The following is a 20,979-nucleotide window of genomic DNA, read 5'->3' on the forward strand; positions in this document are numbered from 1 at the left end:
CGGATTCGGGCACCTCGAAATTTATAAAAAGGGAAAAATGAAAAAAAGATACGATCCATAACCCTGTCCTGGATCTCTCTGTCTGAGAGTGTCAGCAGTGTACATCAGGCAACACATCTCTACACTCAACTGCTGACCAGATATATGTAAGTAGAGCACGCACAGTGGGCTCGTGTGGTGCAAAAGCTCCGAGGTGTCCTTATTTAACGCCTTTTCGTGTGAATACTGTTTTAGTTAATGACTTCAAAGTATGTTTCATCAAACCACATCTGTCTGTCATGTAATTTTTTTAAAGTTGGGATTCTGCCTCTCCCCTTCTGCAGTAGGAATGGGTGAATTGGTTGGGCCAAATGGGCTGTGTCTGTGTGGTGAAGTTCCGATGTAATCCATGACTAATCTCGGAGGAGGTTCACAAAGTTGATTCCAGAGGTGAGGGGGCTTGTCGTATGGCGAGTGATTGAACAGTTTAGGCCTATACTTCCTTGAGTTTATAAGAATGAGGGGAGATTAAATTGAGGTATACAAGATGATAAAAGTTATGGATAAAGCAGAAGTGGAGCAGATGCTTCCTCTTGTGGGGCATTCTCGAACGAGATGCCTTCGGATAGCCGGTCGCAAATTTAAAACAGAGTTAAGGAATTTCATAGAATTGACAGTGCAGAAAGAGGCCATTCGGCCCATCAAGTCTGCACCGTCTCTTGGAAAGAGCACCCTACCCAAGGTCAACACCTCCACCCGAACCCCATAACCCAGTAACCCCACCCAACACGAAGGGCAATTTTGGACACTAAGGGCAATTTATCATGGCCAATCCACCTAACGTGCACATCTTTGGACTGTGGGAGGAAACCGGAGCACCCAGAGGAAACCCAGGCAGACACGGGGAGGAAGTGCAGACTCCGCACAGACAGTGACCCAAGCCGGGAATCGAACCTGGGACCCTGGAGCTGTGAAGCAATTGTGCTATCCACAATGCTACCGTGCTGCTGAGAAACTACTTTTCCCAAAGGGTTGTGAATCTGTTGAATTCGCTACCCCAGACTGCGGTTGGTGCTGGGACAGTGAGTAAATTTAAGGAGGAGCTGGGCAGATTTTTAATTGGTAGTGGGTTGAAGGGTGATGGAGAACGGGAAGGATGGCAGAGTTAAGGCTAGGATGAGATCAGCCATTATCAAATGGCAGAACAGACTCGATGAGCCAAACGGCCTAATTCTGCACCTATATCATATCAACCATGGACGCGTGTGGACCTATGGGCTGTTTCCCACCCTCACCCAATCCCCGCCTTTCCATTTCACTCTCTGAAGGGGGGGGGGGGGGCAGAGGTTGGAGAAGCAAGGCTACAACATTCCCCTCTGAATGTTGATGGCGCGGAGGATCGGGAAGTTTCCCAATCGCCGGATGGACCCCTGACAAAACAGGTGGCTCAGAATTCTGAAAACCCAGTCACACATATAACTGGCGTGTGGAGTTATAAAAACTTCCCAAATGTTGCCAGGATTCCATGTTCCTTTTGTCTGTTTTAGAGTCCTGTTGTGCAGAGAGCTCTACAGCCTGCGTGTTGCGTACTGAACCGCCAAGGAGGTTATGATGAGGTCCGTCCATCGCACTCCACAGTGCTGTGACACATTGGTACTCTCGGCGCACAAACAGTGCTTAATCTCGTGCCAAACCTGAGCCCCAGTGTTTGGATCATAAAACCGAGTGACGCTGTTTTCAAACTGTGGAGCTTGGAGTTTCAGTGACGCCCGAGTCCAGGGCTGGGCTGCGTGAGTGCAGACAGTGCAACGTACCTGAGCAGGGTTGGGTTTAAACATCGACTTCCTGGCTCTGTGGACCTTCACTTTCTCCACCTGCTCCTGAGGAGGATCCTGTCTCTCAGCTGTTGCGATCGACACCTCATTTCCGCTTTGGCCAATGATCTCGCTTGGACGGTTCCTAGTCAAACCCTGAATTCAATGCACATCATGGGGAACAAAAAGGGGTGGGTGAGAGGGATAAATTAACAGTCATTAAGCCCTCACTGGTCTGAGGCTTATGTTTAGGGCTCACTCAAACGTATTGATTCCTGCCCCACTGTTCATTCTGAAATGAAGTGCTGCCAAGTGCGTATACTTCAAGGAATACAATACACAATTTACCCAAACCCCTTTAAAAAGTAAAAGCTCCTGGTTCGCTTTTTAATGCCAGGCTGTTTTCACATCACTGCTCGATCAGCAGTCACCTCCCATAATATCCACTGTACCGGATTGATGCTTGTTGAGAGAAAGGATTTTCTCGCTCTGTGGACCTCTGGATACTCCTCCAGATCCGGAACCACGACCTCTGTCTCCACGGCAGCCTCACTGCCTTTCCGACCAGTCAGCATGCCTGCCATCCTCTTGGTGTGTGCCTATGTGGATGCCAATCAGAACAGAAGGTCAAAGGAGTAGTGGGTGTGACAATGATGATGGTTAAAACGAGGGTGCCAAGGAGGAGGGGGAGGGGCAGAGCGAGGGGGAGGGGCAGAGCGAGGGGGAGGGGCAGAGCGAGGGGGAGGGGCAGAGCGAGGGGGAGGGGCAGAGCGAGGGGGAGGGGCAGAGCGCGGGGGGGAGGGGCAGAGCGCGGGGGGGAGGGGCAGAGCGAGGGGGAGGGGCAGAGCGAGGGGGAGGGGCAGAGCGAGGGGGAGGGGCAGAGCGAGGAGGGGAGGGGAAGAGCGAGGGGGAGGGGAAGAGCGAGGGGGGAGGGGCAGAGCGAGGGGGGGAGGGGCAGAGCGAGGAGGGGAGGGGCAGAGCGAGGGGGGGAGGGGCAGAGCGAGGGGGAGGGGCAGAGCGAGGTGGGGGAGGGGCAGAGCGAGGGGGGGAGGGGCAGAGCGAGGAGGGGAGGGGCAGAGCGAGGAGGGGAGGGGCAGAGCGAGGAGGGGAGGGGCAGAGCGAGGATGGGAGGGGCAGAGCGAGGAGGGGAGGGGCAGAGTGAGGAGGGGAGGGGCAGAGCGAGGAGGATATTAAATCGTCCGATCAGCCTCATGTGCAAACGAACGTACGAATTAGAAACAGGAGCCTGCCCCAATGCTCAATAAGATAACAGCTGATCTGATCGTGGCCTCAACACAATCTCACCTGCACGCCCCCCCTCCTCCCCCTATCTCTTGACTCCTTTGTTAGTGAAGAATCTGTGTACCTCTGCCTTAACGTTTGAAGTCCCTTATTTACACAATTATAACAGAGACGGAAACCACTCCAGTATTTTAGTATTTCGCCGATTTGTCCATCAGTTTGCAAAAGCTAAGTTTTGTGAGGGCCACGAATAATCCAGCACGAGTTTTAAGGATACAAAGTAATAACATTTATTTACAATAACATATATATACAGCAGCAGCAACGTACCTTGCTGCACATTCCTTCCTGCTGGTTCCAAACTGGCCAGCTTTATTTATACTTGGAGTTTACTAATGGTTTCTCCGCCCCCCTCATTGGGGAAGCTCATACTCCCACAGGATTGTGGGATTGTCATTAGTCCCCAGCCAATGGTAAGCAGGCAGGTTATAACACTAAGTGAGGGCTTTTCTCTCCTCACCTGACTGAAGTGGCCTTTGAGGATGGACTTTCTGGCTCGGTGAACATCCTGGTTCTCGTCCTGAGGCTGTGCCGCCTGCTCTGCCGTTCCCCCAGCAGCATCACCAGCTGCCCGTCCAATGGGCAAGCTCGCCAACTTCTCCGCCAAGCTCTGTGTGGAGTGAGGCATCAATCAGTCACAAACAAGCAATCGGATGTCGGGGAATGGAATACTTTGGTTCACACACAATGCCGGACTCGCTGCCAGATGGGACTATTTGTGCGTGTGCACCATTTTATACCTCCCCCTGCACCAAACCACCTAAAAAGTGCAACTTTGAAACGTAATCCCCCCAACCACGTCACAAACAGCTGTTCATAGAATCACAGAATTTACAGTGCACAAGGAGGCCATTCGGCCCATCGCGTCTGCACCGGCCCTTGGAAAGAGCACCCTATTTAGGCCCACGCCGCCACCCTATTCCCGTAACCCCACCTCGCGTTTCTGGACACTCAGGGACAATTTAGCATGGTGAATCCACCTAACCTGCACATCTTTGGACTGTGGGAGGAAACTGGAGCACCCGGAGGAAACCCACGCAGCCACGGGGAGAACGTGCAGACTCCGCGCAGGCGGTGGCCCAAGCCGGGAATCGAACCTGTGACCGTGGAGCTGTGAAGCAACTGTGCTAACCACTGTGCTGCTGTGCTGCCCTGGGAGCTGTTAGAAGAGTTATAATCACACTGCAATTAATAAAATCCAGCTTTCTGCAGAAGAGGCAGATTTAGTCAAATGTACACTATTCAAGTACGCGGCGGCAGTTAAAAGGAGCATCAAGGTTAGTAAAAGGCGACTGATATGCTTCAAGAAAAAGACGATGCATTTACAGAGCGCCTTTCACAGCCTAAAAATGTCCCAAATGGCTTTACAGCCAATGAAGTTCTTTCTGAAATGTAGTGACTGTTGTACTGTAGGAAATGTGGCAGGAGTTTGTGCAGAGTAAACTCTCCACAAACAGTAACATGGTAACGGGCTTTAGTGGTGTTGGTTAAGGGATAAATATTGGCTGTGGGCAGCAAGGAAAATTCCCCCGCTCTCTTTCCAAATGGTGGATCTGTCACAGCCACCCGAGGGGGCAGAAGCAAGGCTCCCTCGATTGATGGCATCTCTGACAGTGCAGCTTTCCCCCTGTACTGGAACCGAGGAGGGTGACTTATGGCTCACAGGGAGAGAGAGTGCGACCCACTGGAGCTGCGAACAACCATACCACGAAGCAATCTGCCAAGAAACGTTGCGTTTACACCTGAATTGAAAGTGAAATTTTAAGAAGGGGACAAGCCAACCCAGGCTTGTCCAAGCAGCTCGGGAATTGTATTCTCCTCTCCATTTTACTACAAGTATAAATAAATAAATAATCTTTATTGTCGCAAGTAGGCGTACATTAACACTGCAGTGAAGTTATTGTGAAAAGCCCCTAGTTGCCACATTCCGGCGCCTGTTCGGGTCACAGAGACGGAGAATTCAGAATGTCCAATTCACCTAACAGCACGTCTTTCGGGACTTGTGGGAGCAAACTGGAGCACCCGGAGGAAACCCACGCAGACACGGTGAATGTACAGACTCTGCACAGGCAGTGACCCAAGCCGGGAATCGAACATGGGACCCTGGCGCTGTGAAGCATCAGTGCTGATCATTGTGCTACCGTGCTGCCCTGGCACGCAGCAGCAGTGCATACGGGGAAGGGTGCTCAAGGATTGTCTACTCGCCTATCATTTGCCATCGAGGCCCTTAGCGTGTTGTTCCCTGCTGTCTGCTGGCCCAATTCTCCATCTCCGCCTCCTCCCCAACCCAAACAAATGGCACCAAGTCAATATGAAAATGGGCCGAATGGCCGCCTACAGGTAGGACTGGAGTCCTCTTCCCTTGTGGGTCACGGGAGAGAGACACGGAGAAGAGTGAACTGGTGGGACGGCGACAGCAGGGTTACTGATTGTGCCTTCTAACTCAGAGCAATCTCAAAACTCACTCAAAAGTGTGAGACGGCCGTCAGGGAGCAGTTGGGGTTTTAATTCCGAAGAGGCTTTCGGGTGGGAGATACTTTTTTAAAACTGGCAAGACAGCGCACGTCAGCTTCCCCTTATTTACTGTAGCTCGTTGGCCGGTCCAAAGGGGTCCACGCTCACCGTACCTGACTGAAGCTGCCTTTCAGTATCGACTTCCTTGCCCTGTGCACCTCTTGATTCTCGTCCTGAGCCGGGACTGCGTGCTCCACCTCTGCCGCCGCTCCAGGGGCCTGGCTTGCCCGGTCGGTGGGCAAGGTCCCCAGTTCTGTAGGCAATCTCTGTGTAAAAGCCGTAAAGAAGAGGAGGATTTGTTTTTTTTTTGGGGGGGGGGGGGGGGATGCAATATTTTTGAGCAAAGTGAGCTTTAACTGAATGGCTGCCGAGTTTAAAAAAACATAAATTTAGAGTACCCAATTAATTTTTAACCAATTAAGGGGCAATTTAGCGTGGCCAATCCACCTACCCTGATTGTGGGGGCGAAACCCACGCAGACATGGGGAGAATGTGCAAACTCCACACAGAGTGACCCACAGCCGGTATTGAACCTGGGACCTCAGCGCCGTGAGGCATCAGGGTTAACCCACTGCGCCACCTTGCTGCCCTGGCTGCCGAGTTAAGAACGCAAAAATCTAGTGCAAGCAATCTCGGGTCACATTTTCTTGTCCACATCCGCCCCTCGTCATGCAAACCCCAAATTTCCCTGGCGCCATCCAGACTGGTTGTGGGGAATCTTTTACGACCTCAACCTCAGCAAGCCCTTTACAGCTCCGATACTTTTCAAACTGTTGTATCGTAGGAAAGGCAGCAGCTAATTTACTTACAGCAAGCTCCCACAAATAACAATGCGATAACGACCAGATAATGTTACTGTAATGTTGATTTGAGGGATAAATATTAGCCAGGACACCGGAGAGAACTCCCCTGCTCTTTCTCAAAATAGTCTCACGGGATCTTTTTTTTTAAACATCCACTCAAGTGGGCAAATGGGGGCCTCAATTTAACGTCCCATCTGACAGACAGCACCACCGGGAGGGTCAGTCTAACTTTTGCACTCGTGTCAGTTGTGACAAGGCCTCTCGTCTTTGAGTCACAGGGTGATTCTCGGACTCAATCGACGCTGAAACGTGTATACAAGGCTCATGGAGGGGCAAACGACTTCTCCTCAGCTCATCGCCCTCCTCATAAGAACATAAGAACTAGGAGCAGGAGTAGGCCATCTGGCCCCTCGAGCCTGCTCCGCCATTCAATGAGATCATGGCTGATCTTTTGTGGACTCAGCTCCACTTTCCGGCCCGAACACCAGAACCCTTAATCCCTTTATTCTTCAAAAAACTATCTATTTTTTAATCTTAAAAACATTTAATGAAGAAGACTCTTCTGCTTCACTGGGCAAGGAATTCCATAGATTCACAACCCTTTGGGTGAAGAAGTTCCTCCTAAACTCAGTCCTAAATCTACTTCCCCTTATTTTGAGGCTATGCCCCCCAGTTCTGCTTTCACCCGCCAGTGGAAACAACCTGCCCGCATCTATCCTATCTATTCCCTTCATAATTTTATATGTTTCTATAAGATCCCCCCTCATCCTTCTAAATTCCAACGAATACAGTCACAGTCTACTCAACCTCTCCTCGTACTCCAACCCCTTCAGCTCTGGGATTAACCTAGTGAATCTCCTCTGCACACCCTCCAGTGCCAGTACGTCCTTTCTCAAGTAAGGAGACAAAAACTGAACACAATACTCCAGGTGTGGCCTCACTAACATCTTATACAATTGCAGCATAACCTCCCTACTCTTAAACTCCATCCCTCTAGCAATGAAGGAAAAAATTCCATTTGTCTTCTTAATCACCTGCTGCACCTGTAAACCAACTTTTTGCGACTCATGCACTAGCACACCCAGGTCTCTCTGCACAGCAGCATGTTTTAATATTTTATCATTTAAATAATAATCCCTTTTGCTGTTATTCCTACCAAAATGGATAACCTCACATTTGTCAACATTGTATTCCATCTGCCAGATCCTAGCCCATTCGCTTAAACTATCCAAATCCCTCTGCAGACTTCCAGTATCCTTTGCACTTTTTGCTTTACCACTCATCTTAGTGTCGTCTGCAAACTTGGACACATTGCCCTTGGTCCCCAACTCCAAATCATCTATGTAAATTGTGAGCCCAACACTGATCCCTGAGGGACACATCCTCACAGCCTGGCCAATACGGGGCAAACACAGCAAGTGTACATCCCTCCGTGCAAGCACGGCTCACAGGCAGACCACCCCCTTCGGTACCTGACTGGTGCTGGATCTGGATATCGACTTTCGCGCTTTGTGGATCTTGGGCTTGTCGTCCGGAGCTGCCATCGGCCTCTGCACCTCCACGGGGACCGCCGCTACCTCATTCCCTGCCCGTCCGGTCGGCACACTCAGCAGTTTCATGGCAAGGCTCTGAATGGAATTTGGAGACTTGCTGAGCCCGGTTAGTGTCATCTTAGCCCTGTTGGCCCCTGGGGCCTTGGTGGGGGAGGCAGGGAATGTTTTGGCAGCATGACCTGAGGGAAGAAATCATCAATACAAGTGAGAATCAGTTAATAATCAGTAAGAATAAACAACAACGCCTCCTCCACAATAGGCCTCAATACCGGGACCCCGCAGGGCTGTGTACTTAGCCCCCTACTATAATCCCTATACACACACGACTGCGTGGCAAAATTTGGTTCCAATTCCATGTCCAAGTTTGCTGACGATACAACCATAGAGGGCCGGATCTCGAATAACGACGAGTCCGAATACAGGAGTGAGATAGAGAACCTAGTGGAGTGGTGCAGCGACAACAATCTATCCCTCAATGCCAGCAAACCTAAAGAGCTGGTAATTGACTTCAAGAAGCAAAGTACTGTACACACCCTTGTCAGCATCAATGGGGCTGAGGTGGAGATAGTTAGCAGTTTCAAATTCCTTGGGGTACACATCTCCAAAAATCTGTCCTGGTCCACCCATGTCGACGCTACCACCGAGAAAGCACAACAACGCCTATACTTCCTCAGGAAACTAAGGAAATTTGGCATGTCCACATTAACCCTTCCCAACTTTTACAGATGCACCATAGAAAGCATCCTATCGGGCAGCATCACAGCCTGGTATGGCAACTGCTCGGTCCAAGACCGCAAGAAACTTCAGAGAGTCGTGAACACAGCCCAGTCCATCACACGAACCTGCCTCCCATCCATTGACTCCATCAACACCTGGGCAAAGTGGACAGCATAATCAAAGACCCCTCCCACCCGGCTTACTCACTCTTCCAACTTCTTCCATCGGGCAGGAGATACAGAAGTCTGAGAACACGCACAACAGACTCAAAAACAACTTCTTCCCCTCTGTGACCAGACTCCTAAATGACCCTATTATGGACTGACCTCATTAACACTACACCCTGTATGCTTCATCCGATCCCGGTACTTATGTAGTTACATTGTTTACCTTGTGTTGCCCTATTCTGTATTTTCTTTTCTTTTATTTTCATGTACTTGATGATCTGTTGAGCTGCTCGCAGAAAAATACTTTTCACTGTACCTCGGTACACGTGACAATAAACAAAATCCAATCCAATCGAAGAGGGCAGGGAGAGGTCATTCAACCCGTCAAAATCCCCTCTTCTACTCCTTCCCCTTAGTCCGACAATTTTACTTTGCTCTTCCAAGTATTCACCCAATCCTCCTTTGAAAGCTATTGAATCTGCTCCCACGTGTCTTTCAACAACGAGTTGCAGTTGTATAGTGTCTTCAAAGCAGTAAAATGCCCCAAGGCCCTTTAAAATCTGACAGAGCCACATTGGTTTTGAGAAGTTCTTAAAGGAGAAAAGAGGAGGGGTTTAGGGAGGCAATTCCAGGGCTTTTAGGGCCCGGGTAACTGAAAGCCAATTGTGAAGCAAATAGAATTTGGGATGCACATGAGGTCAGAATTGTAGAGTGCCGGCTATTTTGGACCACAACAATCTGCTGCGCAAAAGAAAATGACACCTCACCCCATCTGATTCTTGTCAATTAAAGCGAAGGCCCTGGCTGAAACCCCACCCCCTGCTCCCAATTATTACTTATTGACTCCATGAGGATTCCCCAAAGTTCTCCCTGCCACCACATGTGTTGGACAACCTACTTACAACTGAGGTGACGTAAACTCCAGGGGAATAGTTACCTGAAAGGCTCTTGACAGGAAGAGCTCCGGGTTGAGATCCCAGCCGGCTGACAGTCGCAGCATCAGAGGACGAGCACTCCAAGCCCAGATAGGGCTCAACAGATTTACCCTGTGCTTCGCTGCTTGCCGACTCGTCCCCTCGGGCACCTGTGACCGTCGCGGTTTCAGGATCAGGGGCCTTCGCCGCGATCTCTTGGCTGGTCCCAGAGCACGGTACCTCAGCGTTATTCTGCAAGGCGATGTTTCCCATTGCACCTACAGCGCCCGCCACGGGATTTGACACTTGCCCCAGTTTCTTGGGGAACAGTACTGCCGCTTCGCCGATCCCTGCAAAATAAAGCCACGCCACATTTATTTCCCGGGTTACATTGCACAGCCAACCTCCCAACGCACAGTCGAGCGAGGGTGTCCCCCCCGAGGCATGAATGTTGAGATGAGCAAGGAAACGCATCAAATGAACAAACCGCACTCTCCCATTACAAAAGTGTTCACAGCTCAGAAACCAGCCATTCCACCCAACTGTTCCATGCTGGTGTTTAATCTTCACAAGCGTCCTCCCGCCCCTACTTCATCTCATTCCATCAACTTATCCTTCTGGTTTTTTCTCCCTCCCGTTTACCCAGCTTCCCTTTAAAGGTATCTATACTATTCACCTCAACCGCTCTGCGTGGTAGTGAGTTTCATATTCCCACTATCCCTGTTGTATTATTATATTGATGGTCCCTGCCTGCCAGTAGGAATGTCTTACCTATCGAATTCTTTCATACCTTTGAAGACCTCGGATCAGGTCATCCCTCAGTCTTCTCTTTTCTAGAGAAAAGGGCCCCTGGCCTCTTCACTCTTTCCCTTTTAGTAGAACCTCTCTGTTCAACGTGGCACTCTCTCCGTTTTCCATTCTACTCTCTCTCTCGCTCTCGAGAAATGGAGAGAAGGGAGACAGAACCCAGCTTCACATCAACACCTGGGTCAAAACCCTGGAACTCCCTCACTGACAGCACGGTGACTGTACCTACACCTCAGGGACTGCAGCGGTTCATAAAGTCAGCTCACCACTATCTTCTCAAGGGCAATTAGGGAGGGGCAATAAATGCTGGCCTTGCCAGCGACCCTCAAATCTCATGAATGAATAAGAAACAACTTGCTTTTATATGTAAACGGCCAAAGTAAAGTCGGAGGTAAAATGTCCAAAGGAACCCACTGATCCACATGAGGAGATATTAGGACAGATGACTGAACGATTGGTCAGAGTAAAGGAATTGAAGGACAAAAGCGAGGCAGAGAGATTTAGTGAGGGCATTCCAGAGTTTAGGGCCTGGGCAGCTGAAGGTATGACCACCAATGGTGGAGCAATTATAACTGGGGTTAGTCAAGAGGCCAGAATTGAAAGGATTTTGGTGGGCTATAGGACTGGAGAAGAAATAGGGAGCCCAAAATCTTTCTGTTAGTGGACACCACCACTCACGTAACCACACACAGTAGCAGTAGGAAACGGTAAGGAGTTGCTTTTCACAGTAACTTCATTGCAGTGTCAATGTAAGCCTTCTTGTGACAATAAAGATTCTTATTTTGGGAAGATGATTAGGTTCTCTCTTGTTGGGAGTTGGTCATTGCCTGGCACATTGCCAGGTCTTGCTGCATTTGGACACGGACTGCTTCAGTATCTGCAGAGTCGCGAATGGTGCTGAACATTGTGCAGTCATCAGCGAACATCCCCATTTCTGATACTATGTTGGAAGGGAGGTCATTGATGAAGCAGGTGAAGATGGTCGGGTCGGGCACATTACCCGGAGGAAATCCTGCAGTGATGTCCCGGGACTGAAATGACTGACCTCCAACATCCACAACCATCTTCGTTTGTACCAGGTATGACTCCAACCAGCGGAGTGCCCCCCCCCCCCCACCTCGATTCCCATTGACTCCAGTTTTGCTCAGGGTTCTTGATGCCATACTCAATCAAATGCTGCCTTGATGCCAATGACTGTCACTCTCCCCTCACCTCTGGAGCTCAGCTCTTTTGTCCATGTCTGAACCAAGGCTCTGATGAAGTCAGATGAGTGATCCTGGCGGAACCCAAACTGAGCATCAGTGAGCATGTTATTGCTGAGTAAGTGCAGTTTGATAGCACTGTTGATGCCCCCTTCCAGCACTGTGCTGATGATGGAGAGTAGACAGACGGGGTAGTAATTGGCCGGGTTGAATTTGTCCTGCTTTTTGTGTATAGGATATACCCGGGCAATTTTCCACATTGCCGGGTAGATGCCAGTGCTGTAAGTGTACTGGAACAGCTTAGCTGGAGTCGCGACCGGTTCTGGAGCACAGGTTTTCAGTACTATTGCCGGAATATTGTTAGGGATCTATAGCCTTAGCATTATCCAGTGCCTTCAGTCATTTCTTGATATAATAATAATCTTAAATTAGTGTCACAAGTCGGCTTACATTAACACTGCAATGAGGTCACTGTGAAAATCCCCTAGTCGCCACATTCCAGCGCCTGTTCGGGTCCAATTCACCTAACAGCACGTCTTTCGGGACTTGTGGGAGGAAACCGGAGCGCCCGGAGGAAACCCACGCAGACACGGGGAGAACGTGCAGACTCCACAGACAGTGACCCAAGCGGGAATCGAACCTGGGACCCTGGCGCTGTGAAGCAACAGTGCTACCCACTGTGCTGCCTTACCTTGTGGAGTTAATCAAATTGACTGAAGACTGACATCTGTGACGTTGGGCTCTCCAGACGAAGCTGAAATGGATCATCCACTCGGCACGTCGGGCTGAAGATTGTTGCAAATGCTTCAGCCTGGTCATTTGCACTAATGTGCAAATTGAGGATGAGGCTATTTATGGAGCCTCTGGGAGTTGATTAAGGACTGCGGAGTTTAGACCGGATCTGTTGGTTGCGGGGTTACTTAGCTGTCTATCACATATTGCTTCCACTGTTTGGCACACAAGCAGTCCTATCTTGTGGGTTCACAATGTTGACATCTCGTTATTAGGTATGGCTGGGGCTGCTCCTGGCATACTCTCCTGCACCGTTCGGGTTCCTACCTTGACTTTTAAGAATTCAGTCTGTCCTTTATTTCAACTCCCTATCATGGTTTTCTGCATCACCACCCGAACGTGAATGGCCCCCACAATTTAAATACCCTCTCCAGTCAAAAATGGGAACAGTTGCCTAAATTTCCCACAACTTTAAACAGTGGTCCACAATGCCCAATAGCTGTGTCCTGAACACATCTGCATCCAACATCACTGTACCTCTGAAGTCCTTATCCACCACCTCCTGGCACCCCAATCCTCCTCTTCCCCAAGCTATCCTCCTCGTAACTCACTCTCCTCCATTCAGCTTTCCAGGCCTCCCCTGAATTCCTCCAGTAATTCTCCACCATTTTTCAACACAGTTCAACACTGAACTCCAGGTCTGGCCTCACCAACGCTAGGTCAAATTTAACATTACTCCTTCAGATCTCCCCTCAAACCTCGACCCCTCACCTCCTCCTGAGATCTTCCCCCTCAACAGGCCTCATCCCTTCCTTAAGGCTTAAAAGCCACAGCTACTGCCTACGAAGACCACACTACTGGTTTGAACCACCTCCTGCTACCTTGCATCAGGCATGTTGCCACATCACGTCAATTCTCACCTCTCCTGCCAAATTTCATTGACTTTGCGCTTATACCAAGTTGAACCTCTCTGCCACCTCTCTGCCCTTTGACCTGGCTCAGTGCGTGACAAAAGTTCACTGAACAGTGTTGAGAGAGTTCTCCCAACACTGTACTGGCCAACAACCCTCTCTCCACCGATAAAACAGATCACCGTGCCTTTCCTCTCGTTGCTGTTTGCAGGATCACGTTGTGTGCAAAATGGCTGCCAGCTTTGCCAACAGAATGATAGCCATTTTGAATGGGTTAACCTTACCTTGGTTTACTTCACTGCTGGGGGTTGGATCCAGCCCCAGGAGCTCTGGTTTTGCTGTGGCCTGACCCGTTCTACTAGTCTCCCCCTGGATAAAGACAAGCATAATACCTGAATATGCTTCAACAGAAAAACAAACTGGTTCCAATTTAATTAATTCTCCTCACCATTTCCTCCATCCTGGCACCCTGGTGGACAGGAATGGCCCATGGGAAGGAGGAGAGACTGGGACAGGTCTGATGAGGGGCGAGGGTGGGGTCTGAGGAAGGAGTGAGGGGTCTGAGAAAGGAGTGAGGGCAAGGAATGAGGAGGGAGTGAGGTGGGGTTCCGAGGAGGGAGGGAGGCTGGGGTCAGAGGAGGGAGGGAGGCTGGGTCAGAGGAGGGAGGGAGGCTGGGTCAGAGGAGGGAGGGAGGGTGGGTAAGAGGAGGGAGTGAGGCTGGGGTCAGAGGAGGGAGTGAGGCTGGGGTCAGAGGAGGGAGTGAGGCTGGGGTCAGAGGAGGGAGTGAGGCTGGGGTCAGAGGAGGGAGTGAGGCTGGGGTCAGAGGAGGGAGTGAGGCTGGGGTCAGAGGAGGGAGTGAGGCTGGGGTCAGAGGAGGGAGTGAGGCTGGGGTCAGAGGAGGGAGTGAGGCTGGGGTCAGAGGAGGGAGTGAGGCTGGGGTCAGAGGAGGGAGTGAGGCTGGGGTCAGAGGAGGGAGTGAGGCTGGGGTCAGAGGAGGGAGTGAGGCTGGGGTCAGAGGAGGGAGTGAGGCTGGGGTCAGAGGAGGGAGTGAGGCTGGGGTCAGAGGAGGGAGTGAGGCTGGGGTCAGAGGAGGGAGTGAGGCTGGGGTCAGAGGAGGGAGTGAGGCTGGGGTCAGAGGAGGGAGTGAGGCTGGGGTCAGAGGAGGGAGTGAGGCTGGGGTCAGAGGAGGGAGTGAGGCTGGGGTCAGAGGAGGGAGTGAGGCTGGGGTCAGAGGAGGGAGTGAGGCTGGGGTCAGAGGAGGGAGTGAGGCTGGGGTCAGAGGAGGGAGTGAGGCTGGGGTCAGAGGAGGGAGTGAGGCTGGGGTCAGAGGAGGGAGTGAGGCTGGGGTCAGAGGAGGGTGTGAGGCTGGGGTCAGAGGAGGGAGTGAGGCTGGGGTCAGAGGAGGGAGTGAGGCTGGGGTCAGAGGAGGGAGTGAGGCTGGGGTCAGAGGAGGGAGTGAGGCTGGGGTCAGAGGAGGGAGTGAGGCTGGGGTCAGAGGAGGGAGTGAGGCTGGGGTCAGAGGAGGGAGTGAGGCTGGGGTCAGAGGAGGGAGTGAGGCTGGGGTCAGAGGAGGGAGTGAGGCTGGGGTCAGAGGAGGGAGTGAGGCTGGGGTCAGAGGAGGGAGTGAGGCTGGGGTCAGAGGAGGGAGTGAGGCTGGGGTCAGAGGAGGGAGTGAGGCTGGGGTCAGAGGAGGGAGTGAGGCTGGGGTCAGAGGAGGGAGTGAGGCTGGGGTCAGAGGAGGGAGTGAGGCTGGGGTCAGAGGAGGGAGTGAGGCTGGGGTCAGAGGAGGGAGTGAGGCTGGGGTCAGAGGAGGGAGTGAGGCTGGGGTCAGAGGAGGGAGTGAGGCTGGGGTCAGAGGAGGGAGTGAGGCTGGGGTCAGAGGAGGGAGTGAGGCTGGGGTCAGAGGAGGGAGTGAGGCTGGAGTCAGAGGAGGGAGTGAGGGTGAGGAATGAGGAGGGAGTGAGGGTGAAGTCTAAGGATGGGGGTGAGGGTGGAGTCTAAGGAGGGGGTGAAGGTGGAGTCTAAGGAGGGGTGAGGTCCGAGGCTGTGCTGAGGGTGATGTCCGGGGGGCTATAGTGAAGATGAGGTCCGGGGGAGGGGGGGGGGGGGGGGGGGGGGGGGGGAGGAGGGGGGGGAAATAGAGAGATGGGGTGGTTTGTGCAGGGGTGAGATCCAGGGGAGGGGTTGGCGGGGGGGGGGGGTAGAATCCTGAGATTGGGGTGAGAGCAGATCCGAACATTATCCCCTTCTCTGCCTTTGAGCCTTCCAGACAGCCTTTTAACTCAACATCAATTGACGTGCAGCCCAGAGATAAGGCCGGACCTCTGCTTTCCTCATCCCCAAAGGAATAAAGGGTTCTGGTGTTCGGACGGGAAAGTGGAGCTGAGTCCACAAAAGATCAGCCATGATCTCATTGAATGGCGGAGCAGGCTCGAGGGGCCAGATGGCCTCGTCCTGCTCCTAGTTCTTATGTTCTTATCCCCATCCCTTTGTATCCCACACTTTCCTACTTTCAGCTCGGGGAGTGTTCGTGTTGGGGGAGGGAGCTCCAAGCAGGGCAATGGCTGCACAATGGGAAGTGACCAAAGGGGTTAATCTGACCCATGACAGTATCAGGCGAGACCATCATCTGCTTTGAGAACGCTACGCTGTAAAGTCTCTGAGGCAAGACAAGTAACAGCAGCTGCTGGACAATCATGCTGCAGTTGGAAAAAGGCTCACTTTTAATTTGATTTTAATGATCCCAATATTGAACAAAGTTTAAAGCACAGAAAAAGGCCATGTAGCCCATCTAGTTATATGTTCTTCACCACCCTCTTCACCGTCCCTATTAAAATATCCTTCAGTTGCTTTATCCCTCATCTGACTTCACCTTCAAAAAGTGTCCGCTAATTGCCTCAATCTCTCCCGGTGGGGTTCCTCACTCTCACTACTCTCCGGGGTGAAGAGGTTTCTCCTGAATTCCCGACTGGGGTTGTTTTAGTGCTTGTCCTATATTTATGAGCCCTCGTTCTGAACTGAAAAGTAGGGAGGTTACACTAAACCTGTATTGAACCGTGGTTAGACCACAATTAAAGAGCAAACTCCACAGTCACCCATTAAAGACAGGTGGCAAAAAAGATTTACAAGGGTGATCGAAGAAAAGTGTGGGTACAGATATCGGGAAGGGACTGACAGGCGGAGTCTCTTTTCGGTTGAAAATAGAAGGTTGAGGGGTGATCAAATAGAGGTTTTTAAACCTATTGAATGTAACGTCAACACAGCGAGGATGCTGGGAGATTTGGGTTTACATGAGGAGGAACATCGGCTGGATATAAAACTCCGCCAATGTGCCACCTGGTAACTGTAGTTACTCAATGTAATGCTGCCCATTAGTGTCCTTGAGGCCACTGACAAAAGGCTTCAAGATATTCGCCTCATCATAGAATTCCTACAGCGTAGAAGGAAGCCATTCAGCGCATCAAGTCTGCACCGACCCTCCGAAAGTGCACCCTGCCTAGGCCCACTCCTCCGCCCTATCCTCGGAATCCCAACTAACCTTTCTAACACTAAGGGCCAATTTATCGTGGCCAACCTACCTAACCTGCACATCTTTGGAATGTGGGGGAAAACCGGAGCACCAGGAGGAAACACAGGCAGGCAGGCACGGGAGGGAGGGGAGGGGGTAGTGCAAACTCCACAGTCACCCAAAGTCGCAATCGAACCCAGGTCCCTGGCGCCATAAAACTCAATCCATCTCTAGCAATTAGAACCAAGCTCCTGCAGAGACTGGAGCATTAATCATAGAATTTATAGAATCTACAGTGCAGAAAGAGGCCATTCGGCCCATCGAGACTGCATCAGCCCTTGGAAAGAGGATCCAGTTAACAAGTGGCAGTGTGGCCAAATGGTCTAAGGCGCTGATTAGCACAGTTGCTTCACAGCACCAGGGTCCCAGGTTCGATTCCCGGCTTGGGTCACTGTCTGTGCGGAGTCTGCACATTTTCCCCGTGTGTACATGGGTTTCCTCCGGGAGCTCCGGTTTCCTCCCATAGTCCAAAGATGTGCAGGTTAGGTGGAGTAGCCATGATAAATTGCCGTGTCCAAAATTGCCCTTAGTGTTGGGTGGGGTTACTGGGTTATGGGGATAGGGTCGAGGTGTGGGCTTAGGTGCGGTGCTCTTTCCAAGAGCCGGTGCAGACTCGATGGGCCGAATTGCCTCCTTCTGAACTGTAAATTCTCTGATGATAAATTACACATATAAATGTTAGATGGTACATTTTGGTAGGAGGAATAGGGAGATCACTCATTGCTTGCAAAGTACAAGTCTGGTTGAGGCATAGGTCCAAGGAAACCTCAGAGTAAAATTACAGCAGTAACGAACAGTGCTGCTTCAGATTGCCAAGCCCAATACAGAAAAGCAAACCAAGCAAGAGGCTTTGCTGCCAGAGTGATAGAATTAAAAAGGAAATGATATTAATCCCGAGGGTGATACCAGAAATACGTAGGTGTACGTATCAGGAAAGGTTTGACAGGCTGGGTCTCTTCTCTCTTGAAAAAAGGCTGAGGCGTGACCTGATAGAGGTTTTTAAAACTATGAAAGGCTTTGAGTGGATGCAGAGAGAATATTTCCACTTGTAGGGAAGAGCAAAACTAGAGGCCACCATCATAGGATAGTCAGCAAGAAATCCAATAGGGATTTCAAGGAAGCTTTTTTTAACCCCACTACCATTGAAAAGTTACAGTTCAGAGAGAAGTCATTCATCCCACTGTGTCTGCGACGATACAACAAATATATAACACATATGTACACGTAGTGAATGTACTTAAGGGAAAACTAGATAACTGTATGAGGGAGAAGGGAAGAGGGTTACAATGAGAATTTATTTATTATTTTTAAAAATAAATTTAGAGTACCCAATTCATTTTTTCCAATTAAGGGGCAATTTAGCGTGGCCAATCTACCTATCCTGCACATTTTTGGGTTGTGGGGGCGAAATCCACACAAACACGGGGAGAATGTGCAAAGTCCACACAGACAGTGACCCAGAGCCGGGATCGAACCTGGGACCTCGGCGCCGTGAGGCAACTGTGCTAACCACTTGCGCCACCGTGCTGCCCCTACAATGAGAATTTAAACGAGGAAAAAGATGGGAGGAGGCGCGAGTGGAACATAAACACCAGTATGGACTGAACAGCATTTTTCTGTGCTGTATATCAAATGTGAATCCCATATAAAATGAGAAGGAAGGCTCGAACAGTATAAAACACTAGATAAACTGCAGCTAGAGCAGTGTGCAGTTCTAGTCACTACACTTACAGGAGGGATGTGATCACACTAGGAAGGGGTACAAAGGAGATTTACTAAAGTTGTTGCCGGTACTGGTGAATTCCCGCGATGAGGAAAGATTGGATAGGCTGGGATTGTTTCTTTGGAACAGAGGGGCTGAGCGATGTGTCGGCGGTGTATAAAACGACAAGGGGCCGAGATAGAATGGAGCGGAAGGTCCTATTTCCCTTAACATAGCAGTGGTGACACTCTAACACTTTACTTTCAAAGTTGTTCACTCCTCACTGGGCTCAGGTGCCCATACTACATGAGTCGGAGTCTAGATTGTGACCAGTCAGGCTATTTGGCATGGGTATGCATCAAGGCTGAGGTGTCATTCTGCCCTCAACTTACACCCGACCTCCACAGCTCCTGTATTGTTGGAGTCACTGACGACGACCAACAGCAAGAAGCCGGACTGATTAAGCACTCCCACCTCCCTACCCCAGAAGAGGATAAACACCATATACCTACTTAACAAGTCAACTGCCACGTAAAGTTTTGCATTTGACCCAACACATTCTGATAAAATGGAAGAGCGGTTGAACACTTTACCCATTGGAGTTTAGAATAATGAGGTGATCTCATTGAAACATACAAGATCCTGCAGGAGGCTTGATGGAGTGGATACGGAGAGGGATTTTAAAATTATTTCAAACGTTGTGGACATCACGGGCGAGGCCAGTACTTTTAGTGCCCATTCTTATAATTGCCTTTGAGGTGGTGGTGAGCTGCCTTCTTGAAATGCTGCCATCCACATGGTGCAAGTATACCCACAGTGCTGGGTGGTTGGGGGGGGGGGGGTGTTCAAGGATTTTGGCCCAGTGGCAATGAAGGAACTGTGATACAGTTCCAAATCAGGATGGTGTGAAAGGAGCCTGGGTGAATTGTAGTGCACTTTGTAGATGGCAAACATAGATACATGGAACATACAGTGCAGGAGGCCATTCGGCCCATCGAGTCTGACCCGACCCACTTACGCCCTCACCCAACCTATCCCCATAACCCCTCCTAACCTTTTTGGATGCTAAGGGCAATTTAGCATGGCCATTCCACCTAACCTGCACGTCTTTGGACTGTGGGAGGAAACCGGAGCACCCGAAGGAAACCCACACAGACACTGGGAGGATGTGCAGACTCCACACAGACGGTGACCCAGCAGGGAATCGAACCTGGCGCTGTGAAGCCACAGTGCTAGTCACATGTGCTACCATGCTGTTACTGTGCACCAGTGCTGAAGGGAGTGAATATTTAAGGTGTTGGATGGGGTGCCAATCTAGCAGGCTGTTGTGCACTGGATGGTGTTGCACTCATTCAGGCAGGTGGAGAGCATTCCATCACACTCCTGACTTCAGTCACAATAGAATTCCCTACAGTGCAGAGGAAGGCCATTCGGCCCAGCAGTGCTGCCTGTGCCACATACGGTACCTTTTAGATGGTCAACAGGCTTTGGGGAGGTCAGGAGGCGAGTCACACTCCTAATCTCTGATCTGCACTTGCAGCACAGCGGCTGGTTAAGTTAATTTTCTGGTCAATAGTAACCCCCCCCTCCCCCCGCCCCCGGATGTTGATACGCGATTCAGCAATGTTAAGGGACGACAGCTACTCCTATTTCGAAGTCCAATGTGAAGGGCCTGCAAAGTTGGTAAACAGAATTGGAACATGCCCAGTGGAGCAATGGACAATGCAATGTACTAAGTTTCCATAGAGGGTTGCATTTTAAAACGCCAAAGAAAATGTACTTTAAAAAAAAAAATGGTAATACACCGCTTTGAAGGACTACATAAAATGGGGAGTTTTATTTTGAGCTGGAGAGAAAGTAACTGACTGGAATCCCAAGCTTGCAAGTTTATTGTTAAATGTACGTACGGGAATTAAAAAATTGCACAGAAACAAGGCAGCATGTCTATCGCTTGGGGGTTGGCCGGCCTCGCACCCCAAACCCTGGATAACGCATATATCACAAACAAAGGAGTGGAGGCTAATATACTATGCAGGTTTCGGGATCGGTCGTCAATCACACTACACAGCGCCCCCACATGAACCCCTGTATAACGCATAGCCCACACGCCGCCCACAGGAGAATGCGAATGCCTTACACAGCTTACGGGGCTCGAAAGTAAATCGTCCACCACGCCGCGGGGCAGCCCGCCCGCCAATCTGCATAGCATATGCCTTCACATTCCAATGGTGGCCCACGGATACGTTGCACAGGCTGCGGGGTGCAGCAGTCAGTCAACATCGCCTCACCCCTA

The 20,979-nt window shown here is 50.7% G+C and overlaps 1 protein-coding gene across 6 annotated transcripts in view; it reads right to left on the bottom strand.

Moving 5' to 3' along the window:
- The window catches only part of ehmt2 (euchromatic histone-lysine N-methyltransferase 2), a 100,779-nt gene that overhangs the window by 79,300 nt on the left and 500 nt on the right, over positions 1-20,979 (bottom strand). For 4 of the 6 annotated variants that reach the window (XM_072475519.1, XM_072475516.1, XM_072475515.1 and 1 more), the window contains exons 1-8: positions 20,824-20,910; positions 13,700-13,784; positions 9,787-10,113; positions 7,885-8,144; positions 5,723-5,875; positions 3,556-3,705; positions 2,246-2,392; positions 1,794-1,949 (exon numbers count right to left, since the gene is read on the bottom strand). In XM_072475519.1, the coding sequence (XP_072331620.1) occupies positions 1,794-1,949; positions 2,246-2,392; positions 3,556-3,705; positions 5,723-5,875; positions 7,885-8,144; positions 9,787-10,113; positions 13,700-13,784; positions 20,824-20,895 (1,350 nt within the window). In that variant the 5' untranslated portion in view covers positions 20,896-20,910. Of the gene's footprint in view, positions 1-1,793; positions 1,950-2,245; positions 2,393-3,555; positions 3,706-5,722; positions 5,876-7,884; positions 8,145-9,786; positions 10,114-13,699; positions 13,785-20,152; positions 20,172-20,823; positions 20,911-20,979 lie in introns of those variants that run through there. The other 2 variants (XM_072475520.1, XM_072475518.1) reach the window with 2 other exon arrangements.

The sequence above is a fragment of the Scyliorhinus torazame genome, chromosome 14 (assembly GCF_047496885.1).
Source record: "Scyliorhinus torazame isolate Kashiwa2021f chromosome 14, sScyTor2.1, whole genome shotgun sequence".
Taxonomy (NCBI): domain Eukaryota; kingdom Metazoa; phylum Chordata; class Chondrichthyes; order Carcharhiniformes; family Scyliorhinidae; genus Scyliorhinus; species Scyliorhinus torazame.